Source organism: Atheta coriaria, unplaced genomic scaffold (genome assembly GCF_025399875.1).
Source record: "Atheta coriaria isolate IRGN ID8LTWV9N9 unplaced genomic scaffold, Caltech_Dcor_3.1 hic_scaffold_4_pilon, whole genome shotgun sequence".
NCBI lineage: Eukaryota > Metazoa > Arthropoda > Insecta > Coleoptera > Staphylinidae > Dalotia > Dalotia coriaria.
In genome coordinates, this window is record NW_027045446.1 from 1,968,173 (window position 1) to 1,985,829 (window position 17,657).

The 17,657-nt window shown below is 38.2% G+C and overlaps 3 protein-coding genes across 8 annotated transcripts; 1 reads left to right on the plus strand and 2 right to left on the minus strand.

Annotated features, from left to right (window-relative positions):
- Positions 1 to 1,787: 1,787 nt before the first annotated feature.
- LOC135790215 (sine oculis-binding protein homolog) lies at positions 1,788 to 6,244 on the minus strand. 4 transcript variants are annotated; one of them, XM_065300298.1, is made up of 4 exons: positions 5,943 to 6,244; positions 3,487 to 3,679; positions 2,835 to 3,010; positions 1,788 to 2,768 (listed from the first exon to the last, which is right to left on the minus strand). In XM_065300298.1, the coding sequence occupies exons 1-4, from the start codon at positions 6,066 to 6,068 to the stop codon at positions 1,872 to 1,874; spliced, it is 1,392 nt and encodes a 463-aa protein (XP_065156370.1). In that variant the 5' UTR covers positions 6,069 to 6,244; the 3' UTR covers positions 1,788 to 1,871. The 4 variants fall into 4 exon arrangements, with proteins under 4 accessions (XP_065156370.1, XP_065156373.1, XP_065156372.1 ...); XM_065300301.1 differs by lacking the exon at positions 5,943 to 6,244 and adding an exon at positions 4,906 to 4,971; XM_065300300.1 differs by lacking the exon at positions 5,943 to 6,244 and adding an exon at positions 3,752 to 4,878.
- A 51-nt stretch (positions 6,245 to 6,295) lies between these two features.
- On the minus strand, positions 6,296 to 9,400 carry LOC135790214 (lipid storage droplets surface-binding protein 1-like). 3 transcript variants are annotated; one of them, XM_065300295.1, is made up of 7 exons: positions 9,240 to 9,399; positions 8,371 to 8,492; positions 8,127 to 8,312; positions 7,663 to 8,070; positions 7,343 to 7,600; positions 6,972 to 7,082; positions 6,296 to 6,869 (listed from the first exon to the last, which is right to left on the minus strand). In XM_065300295.1, coding segments are annotated over exons 1-7 (1,395 nt in total). In that variant the 5' UTR covers positions 9,241 to 9,399; the 3' UTR covers positions 6,296 to 6,560. The 3 variants fall into 3 exon arrangements, with proteins under 3 accessions (XP_065156367.1, XP_065156368.1, XP_065156369.1); XM_065300296.1 differs by lacking the exon at positions 6,972 to 7,082; XM_065300297.1 differs by lacking the exons at positions 6,296 to 6,869; positions 6,972 to 7,082 and adding an exon at positions 7,089 to 7,233 and having other exon boundaries at positions 9,240 to 9,400.
- A 406-nt stretch (positions 9,401 to 9,806) lies between these two features.
- Positions 9,807 to 15,755, plus strand: LOC135790871 (protein dachsous-like). Its single transcript, XM_065301157.1, has 16 exons — positions 9,807 to 10,087; positions 10,141 to 10,358; positions 10,418 to 10,642; positions 10,702 to 10,915; positions 10,974 to 11,230; positions 11,280 to 11,933; positions 11,987 to 12,296; positions 12,357 to 12,528; positions 12,578 to 12,891; positions 12,943 to 13,241; positions 13,302 to 13,794; positions 13,845 to 14,359; positions 14,422 to 14,847; positions 14,900 to 15,090; positions 15,151 to 15,348; positions 15,408 to 15,755. Exons 1-16 carry the CDS (start codon positions 9,892 to 9,894, stop codon positions 15,670 to 15,672), a joined length of 4,947 nt encoding a protein of 1,648 aa, XP_065157229.1. The 5' UTR covers positions 9,807 to 9,891; the 3' UTR covers positions 15,673 to 15,755.
- The last annotated feature ends 1,902 nt before the right edge of the window (positions 15,756 to 17,657 follow it).

Below are 17,657 nucleotides of genomic sequence, written 5' to 3' on the forward strand. Positions count from 1 at the left end.
AAGGTGACGTCAATTGCTACACGAAAATTATTTTTATACGTACCAAAAACAATAAGAATAAAGCAAGAAGGTTTTCACTGAATTTTTCGGTTTCTGAGTCTGCTCTGTACTATATATAATAATCTAGAAACATATATTTTTCGACAGTAGAGACAATATATTTATAAACACGTGTCTAGTCTTGTAAACAAACAAAAAAACCACACCTAATCTTTATAAAAATTAATTTTAATTACTTACTTACACACCTTGTACAAATACGAGAAAGAGACACATCGGAAAAGTAATAATTTGCAACGTATAGTAATAAACAAAAAAAGAATATAATATCAAAAAAAATTTGCGTTTAAAAAAAAGTTTTCGATTTTGTTTCGGTTTTTTTACATTCCGACCGATGAATAAGATGCAATAAGTTATAAGTGTCTAAAATACAATGTTTATTCATATGCACATCCACCACACACAATTGCACAACGCACAATTTGTATCTATGTAAAATTTGCATAAAAAAAAACAACTATGTGTAGTTTAGTGATTGGTAATTTTATGATTGTTAGACACGTACAACCTGCACAATGAAGCACCAATTTTTCACACGCCCACACTGTATAATGTAGATGATGATGTACACGTGTGCACACTTAGATCTGTTCGAATTAGCAAATTGTTGACCCTTTCGTTTCTTCATTCGCCGGCCTAACACTTACATTCAACGATTGTCGATCTTCGTTTGGCGAAATTTCCCAGGCGAAGATCGAGAATCGCACATCGAGAAAAACAAACGAACTATTTTTGTATTCTTGTAAATTACTTACATTCATTCTATGCAAAAGACTTGTGACTTGAGGTAATGATGAAAACATAACTTGATTAGTTGACATTTGAGGCGCGCGCGGTAAAAAATGAAAAAAAAAACGATTTGTTATAATATCTGACTGATAAATTTTAATCTATGATATTAATTTTAACAAAACGACGAAAACTGAACTGAAAGTACTAATTAAATAACAAAAATGTACAAATATTTCGATTCTCAACAATAGACCCATCCGATTACACAGAAATTTAATGAAAAAAACAAAAAACTGTAGCCAGAGTCTAAATTTGCCTAAAATTTTAGCTAGAACTAAATATTTCCACCCGACGAGATTCCTTTAGTTTAGTCCGGTTTCACATCTTGGTTGTTTTCGGAAAAAAATCGAGCCATGATCATGATCATGTCACATTCAAAATGTAAAAAGCGTTCACCGACATCAAAACGTCATTATCATTATAAGAGATGCATAACAGGATGTTTCGAATGATGTTATTATTGCAATTAAGAGTATGGGGTCTATAAATGTGTGCAAAATGGAATCTTATGCTCTATCCTAAACCCTAAAATGTGAGCGGGGAACGTGATGCAGATCACACCTACCTAAATAACTAAGCAGATGAGATTCTATGTTAAATAAAACAAAAAATTAAATTGCGTCACTGATGAGAAAAACTGAGAAACTTGTTTGCACCCAGAAGACGAGTTTTGATTGTAATTATTATTATAAAGACTATTGAATAAAACTAAAACCAACAAAAACGTAATAAGCGTTCATCTATGTCGACGGTGATGAGGTGATGATTGCTTTCTGATGATTATATGTAAAGAATGAGTTAGAGATGTACGATGAGAAACCTAAAAGTGGGAGAGAAAAAAATACACAAACAAAACTATATTATTATTAAACAAGTAATGATAATAAATGTACAATTAATGCCTCAGCCAATAAAGTGGTCTAAAAAAACCAACATTCATGTATTGTTAGTTTTATTAAAATACAAATCAAATACCAGCACCATACATCAATAAATAAACACACATGGAAATGTACTATCTACACCGACAAGGATTTCTTATGTTTGTAGCTTGGATTCTCGCTGGATTTACGTTTTCGTAAACGCAGCGGTGAGTTTTGCGGTGTGTCCACTGGATCACCACTTGTAGATTGTGTATTCAGTCTGGAATCATCATCAACGACGATTTCTTCATCGTCGCTGTGTTTGACACTTTCTTCAACGCTTGGTGGAGCGCCATTTTGTGTCAGAGGAGTATTTCGTAGATTGGCTGCTTGTAGGAATGCGCTGAACGGCAATGGAATTGGTATGGGTACCGGAACCGGAAGTAGAACTGGATAGGGTACCATTACAGTAACAGGAGGTAATATCCCTGCACGTGGTACTCCCATAGCAGGTAAAAATGGTCTTTGATGTGGAAATGGCGGAGGAGGAGGTGGGACTGTTGTGATATTAACTGGTATGGTCTGCTCACGTGGTTCAGGACCATTTGCGCAGAGTCTAGCGGCCAATTCAGGAAAATCTCGGTTTGTGTTTGTTTCAGTGAAGGTGTGATGTCGACGCACACGTAAATCCTGCGCGACATCACTGGTTTTATTTGGGGGTAGACCAGCACGTTTTTTGGTACGTTTGCGTTTCAAAGGTGGAGGTGTCTTCTCAGGGACCAATAACTTTGAAGGATGAGCAACAGTGATCAAAGGTAAAGGGCTTGTTTGGGGTTCATCCACATGCATAACAGGTTGCGGTGAGGAAGTTCTTGAACCAGGTGAACGACAATTACGCATCCAGAGGTCCGGAGTGATCAGACCCGAAGAGGTGTCGTCGTTAAGCAAATGCGGGTTCATTTCTAAATGCGCCCTGGTTTCACGACAGAATATATGCATCTTATACTGATTTAGACATTTATCCGAACAGAACTGCAGTTGGGAAGCTCCATCCTAAAAAAAAATCACGATAAAAACCATTATTAACCTTTAAAATTTATATTTAAACAAAAAACATACCTGAAAATCAACGTAGGACACAGTATGCCTCACATGTTTGCACCAATCACAAGTTTTATTCTTCTTGAAGTTCGCCCGGCGTGATTGCGAGAAGCACAGCTCCGAACAGAAGACAGCATCGTTCGATGAGAGGCCCGGTGGGTCCTCGACAGTCTTGCCACACCATCCACACATTTCTACAACCAGAAGGGCATCGTTTATGCATTATTTACTAATTGGAGTGTGCAGAGTCGGGGATGAAAACGCAATCATTTCAATAACAGTCGAATTTGATATCTCGTTAATTCAATTCAGCCCTCACACTGCTCAATTTACTTCGTTTCGTTATTTCTGATTAACGGAATATAAAACGAATGCAAATTAATTGCATTGTATCGGGTTCATAATTAAATTTTTCGAATCCGCGCGCGCGTGGCACGCAAAAAATATATTCAATCCGGAAAAAAAAACACAACACACATTTGTGTGATGCTAATATTAGATGCTACTAATCCAGAATTGGATTCCGTAGAGTCTATAAATAAATATCAAACGGAGAATGCATTACATGATACCAGTACATGTACCAGTACGAGTTTAGTAGTCATATGACGTCATAATTTATAAAACAATCATATTTTTGTTTTTTGTTTTTTTTTTTTCGTGGACATACCAGCAGATTTCGGTGAGTCTGTCTCGGAACTATTACCGGAAGATCGCCGCATTTCCACCTGTTGTGGCTTATCAGTCTTATCATGCTCATCGGTCTTGGAATTCATCTGCAGCATTTTATTGATGAGCTTGTTATTGTTGTTTGAGTAGCCATACCATCCGAGCAGCTCGTTCATGGCTGTTTCGGCGTATTCCTACAAGGCAAATATTTGATATTAAAAAAAAAATGGTTGTTTGTAAAGTAGGTTTACGATCGAGTTGTTTACGTGATAACGTCTTATTGGTGATATAAGTTTTGTTTGTTGCAATTGTTGTAACACTTCACTTGCACTTCACATTTTGTTTTACTGTTAAACATTCAACGAAAACTAAGGCTCCCCGCACACTACAAACTTTTTATCGGCCGATAGTTTGGTCGGGCTTATAATCAGTATGAAGATGTATGCAAGTCCGCATACTACAACGATTTTGTATCGGCCGATAAACAAGTTTGATGGGCTACCCAACTGCGTTCAAACTAAACTATCGGCCAACCAGGCCAACTATCGGCCGACTGCGATATCAGTATGGAGCTCGTCGCAAGCGCGCACACCTACCGATTGTTTAGTCGGCCGACTTGATCAATTTAGTTCGCTCAGAGTATTGGTGCAGTCGGCCGACTGTTGTCTAGTGTGCGCACTCACCACAAACCCAACTGTTTAGTTGGCGTAGTGTGCGCGCTCACAGCCCAACCCGATCAAAAAATCGGCCGATAAAAAGTTTGTAGTGTGCGGGGAGCCTAAGGTTATAACGAGAGGGGGGTATACCTGCGATCGGCCTCGTGAGGCCTCGCGACAGTTTCTGAACCGGTCACCCGTAAAACGATTTTAAAGACGTTATCACGTCAAAAAATTGCGAACGTTTTGACTTTATGTAAAATAATTCGTGGTGTGCGCGCTGCGCTGTGTGTAAAGTGAGCATCTCGTTTCATTTGTGATATCGGATACGTCGCGCGATACTATCTCGGATAAGGTATCCGCGTATAAACGAGAAAATCAAAAGTAATTGATACATGTTCACATGTAGTTGAATAAATAAAAATTTCTTATGAAAATGATGCGTAAATCTGACGCTGGAGTGATTTGGAAATTGACGTGATTGAATTTTGTAAGTTGTTGTTGAATTTAATATAATATTTAACACTGGCATCGGTGCAATCGGAAGCTGGAAAGGCGAAGCGGACACCCGGCAATCGGAGATGTCTGTTGCGCAGCGTCGGCGTTGGCGGCGGCGGCGACGACGGCGGCAAACTCGCGCGCAAGATACGTGAACCGACCGCGTATCCGATTTCGTCGACGCCCGTCCGAGCAGCCAGCTCGCGCTTCTCGCGTATCGCATCGCTATTAATAACTCCTTTAATTAAAACTAAAAACACACGTACTCATCTGCTGAAACGCACACGCTAAACTAACGCGCACATCTTTTTTGGATTATTTTCGCCGACGGCGACGACGGCGACAGCAAAACTATTCAAAACAATCAACAATTTGTCATCTTTTGCTCCCGGATTCACGTTGATGCTTTGAAATACTTTGAACCGCGCATTCCAAAATAATCATGTTTATCGAAACATTCGTAAACATTTCGGTGTACACTTTGATACCGGCGTGTTTTATTGTTTCATTAGGTACAAGTGAAGATGCTAAAGTTACGAACTTACGAACTTTTAGTTTTAGTTATTAATTACACGCGCCGCGTAAATATTAATTAATGAATTGCGCGCTGCTCGCAAATGTAACGCTCTCGGATTACACAAAAGCGATACAGTCATGATATGCTTTCAGTCGACAACAACTAATGATAATACGTGCACTACACGTTGTCAATTATCGATATAAATGTATTAATTAACAATATAAAATAAAGCGCATTGTTTTTTTGATGAATATTCATTGTAACGCGTTTTTTGTTTGCATTTCGGAGAAATCAACACAAAACACGAGGTGTGCGGAACGCAAGTCATTATTAAAATGTCGAATTATTTGATTCTTGGAATTTCTAGGGTAAAATAACGCGCATACAAACAAATCATTTTTTCTATAATAATTCCGGGTATTTACGCGTGCGGCATTGATTATATTGGCGCATATTGTTGGTAGTTAATGTTTTTCGAGCGTTTTGCGTGCGCCACGTGTGCGTGCGCTGGAGTAAAGCTCTCGCGAAGCTCTCGCTCTCGGCTACGCGTGTATTTGCGTCGACGTGCCTGATGGGATATCAGTTCCACACCATCTGCGACCTGATACCCAGCGTATCGCGTTGCCGCACGCAGATCGGCTTACCGAGCACCATGTTAGGGTACCCGCGGAACTCCTCTGCGGAGGACGACGATGCGCGCACGCTCAAACATCGAATAAAAACAAAAAAACCAAATACATTTGTTTCGATATTCACTTAATAAAAAAATAAATTCGTACCAACCTTAAAATCATCATCGGAACTTTCACGTTTGATTGCCACAGTCACACTGCGTGTCTTCGCCGGTTCTTCAATTTTATTCTGCGAACGAAGACGCACACCGCATAGTTTCGGCGGAGTTTGCTCCATTTTAAATCACTGCATTGGATGTACAAAAAAGTTTTTCTGTGTTGTTGAATTGCACACGACACGCACCGCGCACCAGCTCGGAGCTTTCGATCCGCACGAATAGTGGAAGCGATGCCGCGCGTGTTCTACCAAAGTTGAATATATCGCTTCGCGCGAACATGCGCGCCGCGCTCCACGCCGGATGCGCGCCATTTAGATTTCAATTACAACTTACAACTGCATTTGCATTGAGTATTACTAAGTTTTAATCCCAAATATACACATTATAGCAACATCCCTACATCATATCTCTTTCAATATGGATAATATTGCACACATGCTCAACGCTCAGGAATAAAATCGAAACAAAATAATATTAAACTTAAACGCTAGTAAGTGTACGGTAACACAAATAAGTTAAATCGACATCTCTGTTGTTCCTGATCCTGAAATCTAACTCTACAAGTAATAATATATTCGATTGTCTAACTGAGTAATGTTTTGATGCGTTGATTATGATTTGATGCCTTCGCCATTCGCGACTGGTTCCGATGCGTTGTTGGCGTTTCGGTGGGTTGCTTTCAGCTGGGTCTTACTGCTCGCTGGTGGTTTGAGTGAGTCCTGGTTCGTGGGTTTGGGTTGATCGTTGCAGTCGTTGGCGTTGGTGAAATTCAACGATGCTGCGTTGATGGCGTTTTCCAAAATGGCGTATGATGGTTCTTGTACTTTGGGAGTGGGTTGGATTGGTTTACCGGTTGAGTTTGTGTTGCACACTGGTGGGGTTGAGTTTTTTTCAGCGGATAACATCAACGAGAATTGCTCCTGAAATTGAAAAACATGAGTTTTTATAACGTGTGATTGTTTTCGAGTGTTTTTTTGTTGATAAATTTGTCGATTGAAGGTTGTTTCAAGTGCGGCACTTACCAGCAGATCAGTGGTGCGCATATTTAGCTGTCTGAGTATGTTTTTAACAAGATGGCCGCGTGCCTGACCCTCCCGCCACAAAAATCGCCGAACGCCGTCCAAATGTACAGTCTGCGCATCAAATATTTACATGGTAAGTCTTTTGCGATACAAATTAATGTGCATTGTTATCTTGAATGCGGAAGCAGCCGAGCAGAATCATTTGGATGCGTAAAGCGTTTTTCAATGCCAAGCCAGATGGGCGTTCGTCGCTTTTCGGCGTCTGCAAGCAGTGGGTTTTAACCTTCAATCGCAAATCTTCTTGGGACCCGAAGCAAGCAAGCAAGAAACAAGCGACTGTGTCAGAAAAACAACAAATTTTCAAAAATTACCTTCATCAAAGTATCCAGCAATTGGAAGCAGGAAGTTGTCACTGCGTTCAAAACAAGGGCCACACGACGTGGTACCTTCCCAATACCACCAGCAGTGAAATTGATGAGGTGTACAACACGACGGGCTGTTTCCCTGGTGAGGAGAACAATGAGTTGTTCAAGGTTCTCTGGACGGGCTTGGTTTTCCGGTTCGTCCTTGCTAAGCGTCGCCCATAATTCACGACCCTTCTGTAGAGCCAGTTTTGGATCAGTAGCAATCTAATAAAACACCAGATAATATTAATCATTTGATTGTGACACACCTGGTACCCTGGTCTTACCAATTCAGCAACATAAACCAAAACGTGGATGGCTTCAGCACTTTGCTCCTTCAAAGCCTTAGCTTCCAACAAAGTGCGTTGGGTAAGACGACGACGTAACTTCTTTGAGAAGCGAAACATGTGCTGACCGGTGTGTAGGGCCTTACCAGCATTACCACTACCACTTGGAGGTGCGTCCACAACATCAACACCTTCGTTACCCTTGTCAAACACATCAGCCGGAAGATATTTATCCACGTACATATCGGCCACGGAGAGAGCACCATCAAGTTTGTCAGCGGCGAATGCGGTGAATTTGCTTTCCAGCACCTGGTTGCCGATCTGCTTGACTGAATCGGCGCGCTTCAACACCGGCCGGACGATTTTGCTGCCCACATCACTCACGTACTGCTTGGTGTTGGTGTAGATCTAACAAGGTCATTGAAATTAATTTAATTGCTGGTATACCCGTGTGTTATAATTACCATTTGCGGTGGCAGGTGGATCGAGGGCACTTTTTGCTCGACAATGTCCAAACTTTTGCACAACAAACGGTCGATAGTTGAGAGTGGGCCTTCGAGTAAAAACACTGCTGGTGAGGCAGTGTCAATGACGTTGTAGAGCGATGATTCGGCTTGGTCTAATGTCCATTGCAGCAAGTTATTTGAATGCTAATGAAATAAACGTAAATTTTATACAAAATAAAAAAATTTCTGTTTGATTTTGCACCTTGATACGTTGATACATGTATTCCGCATAGTTCCATCCGGTTTCCACAATCGGAAGATTACTGATGCGATTCACCGCCTCCAGTTCCGGCAGATTAATCATTCTTGATTGATTCTGGACCACTGCAAGGCGAAGCATTGATAAGGAAACATTTCGACGCGCAGACGAAAAAATCGATGCCGTGTTATCGCAGATCCCGTCTGCGGGTTCAAGCTCCTAGCCTCAACATTCAACTCGAAATACACAAAAATGACCGGCGGGAGATAAGCGCCCAACAATGAAGACTGCTTAAATACAAGCACTGCTGGACTTTAGCCAGACTAGTTGTCCGTTTTATGGACGGCGTGCATCGTCCACTCGCAATCCATCTCCGAATCTGAACTTGAATTTCGCGCGCCTAATTAACGCTCATTCATATAGGTACACGAAACTTTTTGCGCCAGGAGAGTTGCCGAAATTTTTATCGTGCATTTATCCCGCGTAAAGAATTAATTATCATCAGTGAGTCACATGAGCATTTTGTTTTCGCGCAAACACTGATAACTCCATTATCTTGCTCGCTCCGCACGTACACATGCGCAATAATTTCATATATTTTTGTTGCACAAAATTAGTATGTTTTGCCGGCTGTATCTAAGCGGACCTTTATGAATCGCACATATAATATTAAGTTATGAAAACAATTAAAATTGAACGTAATATTCGGTCAAAAAGAGCCGAAAAGTACCTATCTCTATAATTACTGATTTCAAGTGATACGAAATATTTTATTGATGATTAATCAATAATCATGCTCTCAAAAATCTTGATAGAAATTTACTGATATCAATTTAATTCGATTTAATTTGTTATACTGTACAAACACTTACTGGTTGCTGCAAGATCGAGCTGATTGATTTGAATTTGTAGACGCGCGGTAAACTTGTGAACGCCGCAAGCGATCTGGTCGAACTAAGATCGCCACCGCCGGCATTACAGGGCGCCGGGGCCTCCTAATCGAAGACACCGATGATGATTGCGCGTGATCATGGCATGAACTTTGACACTCACACGCCGATACGGAGCTTATCCGCTTTGCTGCAGTTGTTGACTCTCTGCTACGATACTTTTTCTTCGACGATTATTAAAATGACGTCACCGGTTACAAATCAGCGCCATCTGGCCGTAGGCGGGCGTAAACTATTCAAGTGTATAATGCATAGGATGATTAAAATAAATATATTACGAGTTATGACATTATCCCATCGCATATGTGTAAAATATTAATTGCTAATATTAGCGCAAACTTAACTGAGCCTCTGTTATCTATACACATGCCATTGTTGAAATGTGGCAATGTGGAAAAAATGTTATCAGTGGCACTTATCGAAATTTCGTCCAATTAATATGATTCAATATCATCGATTATGATGGAGATAAAAGCGCTATAGACTATATTAGATCACAATCCTGAATATTCGCGTAGAATTCGTTGAGAATTGTGCACGTGATTCTTATATTTGATCCAAAGTGTTGGCCAAAATGGCGTTGCTGATGTTTGCTTGCATCGCGTTTGCGATCGCCGGCAACCATCTTGTTTTTGCGCAGGATGATTGGACCGAACCGTATTTCACCGCAGGAGATGGAGTGGACTTGGCCGCAAATGAAAACAATCTTCTTATAAAATTTAAAGAAAGTGAAAAGGAAGGCTTTATAATAGGCACATTTTTATATACAGGTACGTAAATTTTGATTACGTGATAAAACTGAGTATGACTGCGACATTTCCAGGCTCTGGTGTATTGACATTGGATGGACCACAGAGGGATTATTTCAAATTGGATACTCTGGTTCTTTCGCTTAAAAAAGAAGCTGATTTTGAAAACGATTTGGAGAAGAAGTTAAGTATCAGAGTGACTCAGGGCGACTTCACGCTTCAAATTACAGTCGAAGTGCAAAACGTTAATGATAACCCGATTTATATTACGGGGAATCGTTGTGAACAAAAAGTAAGAGCATACATATCACAATAAAAACGATGAAAGATTAACGTTGATTATAATTTTAGGAAAATAATGATGAAAATTATATCAATGAGGAATGCGTATATACCATCACGGATGCCGACGGATTGTCTGAGCATCTAGAATTTGGTTTTAGTCCGGATAGGTTCAGAATGTCCAAGGAACCAAATGAACTTAAAGGACAAAATAGAGCAGAGCTGAACTTAAAATTTTTAAAATCTGAAGATTTCGAAACGGAAAATACAGTTGCTCTAACCTGGACAGCAAAAGTATGAATTACGAGGTATATTGGGAGATAATTATGTATTATATTTTATTGTTTGTATAGGACGAAGAATATAAAGAAGAAGGAGAATTTGCGGAATTATTCATTCTGGTAAAAATTATTGACATGCCTGATATGCCCACTGAATGGAATGATTATATTGGTACAATTTCCATCAAAGAAGAGGAATCTGTGACTCGTACCCTTAAAGCTAGAGATGGAGATATTCAAATTGCTGAAACTATTCAATATAAACTAGAATGTGAACCCCAGCAATGTATGTCCAATATAATATATAAAATATGTATTTTCTAGTAATATTGTATACATTACAGGTCCACACATAGAACTGGTAGGGGATCAGCTGAAAATTGGTCCCTATATCTTGGATGATCCCTTAGACAATAGCTTCAGTTTTGATGTGACTGCCTTTGAATCACACATTGAAGCAAGCCAAACAGTTTACATACAAATTATGGACATTAACAATAACAAACCGGAAATATCAGTGTCGCCCCTTGAGTTTGGAATAGAAGAAGAAACAAACACCCTTCCACCCAAGTTATCTATCACAATAAGCGATAAAGACGCTGTAAGTTGAACAAAATTATATTAACTTATTATTTATCAAATATGCTTTAGGAAAGTATGGCACGTACACAGTTTCATTGGAAAGCGAGAAGTTGCCAAATATCAAGGAAATTATGCAAATTATTCCGGAGTCAGGCTATCAAACAACCCAATTCAATATCATAATAACCGACGCAGAAAAATTGGACTACGATGACGAAAATATGGACGTACCCGCAATTGTTGATGTCATTATTAAGGTGGAACCGGCCGATCCGGAGCATCTGTCTGATCACACTGTTGAAGAAACAATAAAGATTACCCTCAAGGATTTAAATGATGAATCACCAATATGGAAAGAACCTAAGTACGAGGTGAAAGTTTTGGAAACGTTTGGTCGAACTGAAATTGAAGAAATAAAAATAGACGATCACCAATTTTTCGCAACGGATAATGATAAAGAGGAAGTGTTCAACACAATAACTTATGAGTTAGGTCCTGCGGCCCAACAACTTCTGACTCTAGAAACCACAACCCCCGAAAAGGAAAAGAATCTTGTTTTAAAGACAAAGACAGTGTCGGGTACTACAAAACAATTATTTGACTATGAACGGGAGAAAAGTATTATAATTCCAATCACAGCCACGGATGGACTAAACACCGCCACCGTTCAGTTGACCATTAATTTAGATGACGTCAATGATGAAATGCCCACGTTGGATGCGGTAAGTACCAAAATCGGTTCCAGATTCCCATTTAACATCTCACCATTTTGCAGGATACACAAACAGCTGATATTAAAGAAAAATCAGACATTGACACTAAAATTGATATAAATTTGGAGAGTAATGATGCTGATGAATCAAGCGAGCTTAAATACGGAATTGATGAAGGTGATGATGATTCGTATGTTCTTAAACGCGGAAAGAAGTTGATGTGGTCCGATCATCGTTGCATTTCTATTAATGAAGAGACCGGCGAATTGAAATTAACACAAGAACCAGACTATAATGTGTTCGATACAATTTATCTACAAGTTTATGTCGAGGACCTGAAAGCTGAAGTTCCAAAACCTCAGAAAACAAAACGTATGACAAGTTTATATTTAATATTTAGGTAAATAGTAATTACGTGGGTGTTGCTTACAGTGAGACTAATTATTAACATCGAAAATACCCCTGATATGGACTTGGAGTTTGATGACAACACATTTAAAGACAATGCTGTTGTTGAACATTCAGAAGAAGGTTTAACTATTGGTGTAATCAAAGCGACAGACCCAGACGCACCCGGATGGGAGGAAATTGTGTTTAGTTTAATGTAATTGTTATACGCTTTGTTGATTCAGTTGCTAAAGATAATTTTTCAGGGAGAAACCTGATACGCCAGTTGGATTAGTTTCCATTCATCCGGATTCTGGGAAACTTACGGTTAGTGGTGAAATTGATGCTGATTTTCCTGAAGATAAAGGATTGTTTGATTTGAAATATGAAGTGACGGCTACTGTTTATAACTCTGAAAATAATAGAAGTGTAGTAAAAGATTTAACAATAAGTATCAAAGATATTGATGACAACAAGCCAATTCCAGAAAAGAATACGTATAATTTTTCGATTGAAGAACATACCGATGTATTAATTGATTCAGATGGCCATATTAAGGTGACCGATAGCGACAGGGATGGTAAGATGTAGAAACAATTAATTTGTTCATCGTTCATGATTTTATTTACAGAGAAGAACAGCAAGTTTAAATGTGTAATAAGTTTGATCGATGATGATATCGATACAGATATCTATGCAGCCGACACAGATGAAACTGGATGCATAATCAAAATCGTAAATGGTAAAAAAATTGAGCGGGATGGAAGCAACGGTCGAGAGAAACACACCTTTAATCTGATTGCTTATAACCCAAATACCATTGTTGAATCATCTATTATTCCGATTGAAATTGAAATCAAAGATATCAACGACAATTATCCATCGATTACAACAGATCTTCAGTTCACTGCAAATGAAGAAGATAAAGAGGTTCAGTGTGTTTTGTTGTGTTCGTAACAAAGTTATTAATTATTTATGTTTTGAATTTAGCAAAAGGTATTGGGCGTCATAACAGGTGTCGATGAGGATAGCGAAGAGAAGAATATCAAAATTCTTTACGAGCTGATAAACATAGAAAAACATGATGGCGATGATAATTCACAATTGACGTTAGAAGACTTTGAGATAGAAAAAATTGGTGGTCAACTAAGGAATTCTAAATTCAAAATAAAGAAAAATTTGGAGACATTTTATGGCACTTACACACTGACCTTCAAAGCAACCAATGATTTAGCTGATAACAAGTGGTACACTGATAATAATACAGTCACACTAGTTGTAGAGAAGTACAACTACAAAAGTGTCAGTTTTGTGGGAGCACTTGCTAATCCCGATCCAGTCATTATTTTGAGTGATGCCCAAGAAGCAAATAAACCGTTGCATCAACATGGTCCGAATGCACCGGATCTCGAAAACTTTGAAGCCACTGACAATCAAGGAAACAAATATGCGTTGGAATTTAAAATAATCGATAATTGCTTAGGTAAGATACAAAGTGAAATTTAATAGATAATGCTTTGAATTCACTTATAGTGGACGGACAAGACTTATTCAAACTGCTTGGCGTCAAGGATCAAACAGCTCAACTGCAATTGACGTCTGCCGTGAATCTTCCAGACAGATGTATACTGACAATCACAGCTCAGAGCATAGGCGCCACCCCACACCATGATGAAGCAAAAGTTGAAGTTAAAATCATATTCCTAGACAATGACGCCGGGCCGGTTTTTGAACAGACCGAATTTTCGTGTGAGTGGGTTGAAATGGATATAGGTCCTTTGAAATGCCAACTACCGGAAGCAAAACAATACACAGAGACCCGACACAATACGTTTGCTGATACCAATATTAAATATTATATTTCTGAAAGTGTACCTGAAGGTGCTTACGAAATCACCGACCCAATGGTGATAAGTGTCAATGTTGCGAAAGAAATCGATTTGAACGAGCTGGGAGACGAAAAATCATGGTTTAAAGTCGAAGCATCATACAATACAGTGCCGAGTGATCAACCAAAACCAGAAAGTGTGTTACTGGTGAATGTAAATGTAAGTTATTAATACAATTATATAAGATACAGTAGATTTTATTGATCGTTTGGCAATTTCAGATTGAAGATATCAATAATCATCCACCAGTGTTCAGCAAAGAAAGCGATATAGGCATTCTGTTGGTCGGTTTAGCTAACAAAGGAACTAATGTTGAACTCAAAGCCGATGATCCGGATAAAAACGACGTTCTGACTTTCAAAATTAATTGGGATACGTACGACGCCGATGGTAATATACCCAGCAAAGATACGAAACCGTTTGAAATCAGGAAGACCAACAGTCGAGAAGGTGAATTATTGGCAACTTTCACGGTGCTGGCAAGTATGAGCGGCCGAGTGGAATTTGATGTGATTGTTGAGGATTCCGACGACGAGAATAAACACACCGACACAATGCATGTTACACTCTATGTGATTGCCGATGTGCACTTGTGTTCGCTCATTTTTGAGAATAATTTGCAGGATGTCGAAGAGAAAAGAGAAATTGTAAGTATTACATGTAATAGAATGAACATGTGCTTGATTGTAATATTTGCAGTTGATTGAGGTGTTAGCAGAACAATTTAAATACACCGTTGGAATTAGTGATGTTAAGTTATCCTCATTGACCACACGACGTGCGACTTACGAAGATGAAGATGAGAATGTCGATATAAGTTCCACCGAAGTGATTGCGTACTTTATCGATACAGAGAATAAAGTCGGCATTGAGAGCGATGTTATTAAAGCGTAATGTGCAACAAGATTGATGTGTAGAAAACTTGTTTAACACGTATTTTTTCTTTGCAGTCAAATCAACAATTTGAACTTTTATGCGCAGCTTCGAAAAGCTTTCTTGGAATATTCACTGCTGATGACAAACGTTATTATCCCAGCCGATGCTGAATCATTGGAGGAAACTTACAAAATTGCACTGATAGTGGTATCAGCCATTTGTGGAGTGCTGATTATTGGACTTATCGGCTTTTTCACATACAAAATCCGATCGTGAGTTGGTAGCTATAACTGAATTGTAAAATGAAAACTTATATTTATTTTGCTTACAGTACCAACAGTCGCATTAATCGACTGGCGCAAGCGGAAGTGCGGCGCCCTACGATGATTCCAAATCTACCGGGCGCAAATCGAAGGGCTACGCAGGTTGTGAATCCAAATGTTACCCATCTGGAAGAGGATAATGTGAGCAACGATTTGTCATTTACCAAATCACCGCGCGAGTCTTTTAGGAATTCAATAGATGACGAAGACGATGATGAGAATTTTATTGGCGTGGAAAAGAGTGATATATTCAAAATCGCTACTAATTATTAGTTTATTTTAATTGCTAACGTTTAGAACTATTAATATTGTTAAAACATTTGTTGGTAAGAATTATAAAACAATAGAAACCAAAACTGTTGCAATACAATTAACATTCAAAAGGCTCTTTCTAAAATTTATTTAATAAATTTCTATATTATATATTGAAAACATGTTGTGGGATACACCCTGTATCTCGTCGATCATAACCCTGTATCTCAAAGATTATTATACTTTCTTTTAATTATTTTGCGTCACATTATAGATCAAGCGCTTTTCTTTACGATGCATTAAATATTAACACGCTAGACCCTTTGGAAGTAGCCTAAAATGCTCTTCAAAAGTTAGCAATTTTATGAAAATTAGAAAGATGGTGTGGAAAACAACCTGTATCTCCTAAACTAATATATTTTCCCAGAGTTTCTTAACGCCATATAAAAGTCCAAGAGACCCTTTTTACGATGCATTTTATTTCAGCCCTCTAGGCCATTTAAAAGTACCCTAAAATTTCTTTCAAACGTTGGCAATTTTTTAAAATTTGAAAACATGGTGTGGAAAACACCCTGTATCTCGTAAACTAATTGATTTCTTTAAAGTTTCTCACTGCCAAGTTAAAGTTCAAGGGTCCCTCTACACGATACATACTATTTCAAATGGCTAGTCTTTTGGGAAGTGCCCTAAAACGCCCTTTAAAAATTAGCATTTTTCAAATACATTGAAAACATGGTGTGGAAAACACCCTGTATCTCATGAACTATTTGACTTTTTTAAAGTTTCTTACCGTTATGTTAAAGTTAAAGAGTCTCTTTACACGACGCATATTTTTACAATCCCCTAACCCTTCCAGAAGTACCCTAAAATACACTTCAAAATAGCTATTTTTACCGCATAAATCACCAATTTTGGTCGAAAAACAGGGTCGAACTTTTTTATTAAAAATGTTTTCGCCCGAACAACAGGGTCGAACTTTTTTCTTAAAATTTTTTCGGTCGAAAGGCAGGGTCGCACTTTTTTCTTAAAAATTTTTTCGGTCGAATGACAGGGTAAAACCTTTATCTTAAAATTTTTTTCGGTCGAAAGACAGAGCCGCACTTTTTTCTTCAAATTTTTTTCGGCCGAAAGACAGGGTCGCACTTTTTTCATAAAATTTTTTCGGTCGAAAGACAGGGTCGCACTTTTTTCTTTAATTTTTCCCGTGAAACCCGCGAGGATAAATTGCGATTATCTCAAGAACTAAAAGAGCTACACAAAAAGGGACTTCATATTTTTGATTCTTAAAGAATTCTCTACAAGATAGCACCGTTCATAAAAAACGACCAAAAGTGCATAAAAAAATTTAACGAAAAGATTTTGTTATAAAAAAGGCAAAAGATTTCTCTTTTTTTATGTGGAAAATTAAAAATTGGAATTTTTAAATTCTGATTGCGGATTTTTAACAAACGATTAAATTTTATTAACTTATCTTAGTAACATTTGTCCTTATCATGCTTTGTTTAGGCCTTATTGGGTTGTAAAGATTACACTTAACACAAATTACTTTAAACAGTTTTTGTCGTATATCTTTTAAACCGTGTGTCAAATTAAAATTATGTATTAAAATAATCACTCGCTAAAATTGCCCTCTATGATAATACACCCTAAAAAATAGATATTTTCAATTTCTTGCACAATACTTTTAATTATTAAAAATTTGGCGGAGGCGCCTGACATTTTAATTAGTATTTCAAGTATTTATTAAAAATTGATAACACTGTTGTGTAGAGCAGCTCTTAATTACCCAATTTATACAACTTTTTGTTTAATAGCTCCAAGGGTGTTTCCTGTGGATGGCTTTAAGTGAAATGTGTACTCGCAGCGAGATTTAAGAATCAATTATTTCGGAAACTAATAGAGATAATCAGAAACCAACAACACTATGATGCACAGTATCAAATCCTAGATAGGATAACACCAAAAAAAATTCAAATATAAAATCTGTATACAAAATTTTCCGACAT

What these genes read in the sequence shown, in the direction of transcription:
- LOC135790871 (XM_065301157.1), top strand. Translation starts at nt 9,892, where the DNA reads ATGGCGTTGCTGATGTTTGCTTGCATCGCGTTTGCGATCGCCGGCAAC. An exon ending in GAGAGCGATGTTATTAAAGC is followed by an intron (nt 15,091 to 15,150) that starts GTAATGTGCAAC and finishes TTTTCTTTGCAG; the next exon opens with TCAAATCAACAATTTGAACT. An exon ending in TTCACATACAAAATCCGATC is followed by an intron (nt 15,349 to 15,407) that starts GTGAGTTGGTAG and finishes TTTTGCTTACAG; the next exon opens with TACCAACAGTCGCATTAATC.
- LOC135790214 (XM_065300295.1), bottom strand. An exon ending in ACATGTATCAACGTATCAAG is followed by an intron (nt 8,313 to 8,370) that starts GTGCAAAATCAA and finishes TTATTTCATTAG; the next exon opens with CATTCAAATAACTTGCTGCA. An exon ending in TGCGCACCACTGATCTGCTG is followed by an intron (nt 6,870 to 6,971) that starts GTAAGTGCCGCA and finishes TTTCAATTTCAG; the next exon opens with GAGCAATTCTCGTTGATGTT.
- LOC135790215 (XM_065300298.1), bottom strand. Translation starts at nt 6,068, where the DNA reads ATGGAGCAAACTCCGCCGAAACTATGCGGTGTGCGTCTTCGTTCGCAG. An exon ending in GTTCCGATGATGATTTTAAG is followed by an intron (nt 3,680 to 5,942) that starts GTTGGTACGAAT and finishes TTTGCCTTGTAG; the next exon opens with GAATACGCCGAAACAGCCAT. An exon ending in TGTCCTACGTTGATTTTCAG is followed by an intron (nt 2,769 to 2,834) that starts GTATGTTTTTTG and finishes ATTTTTTTTTAG; the next exon opens with GATGGAGCTTCCCAACTGCA.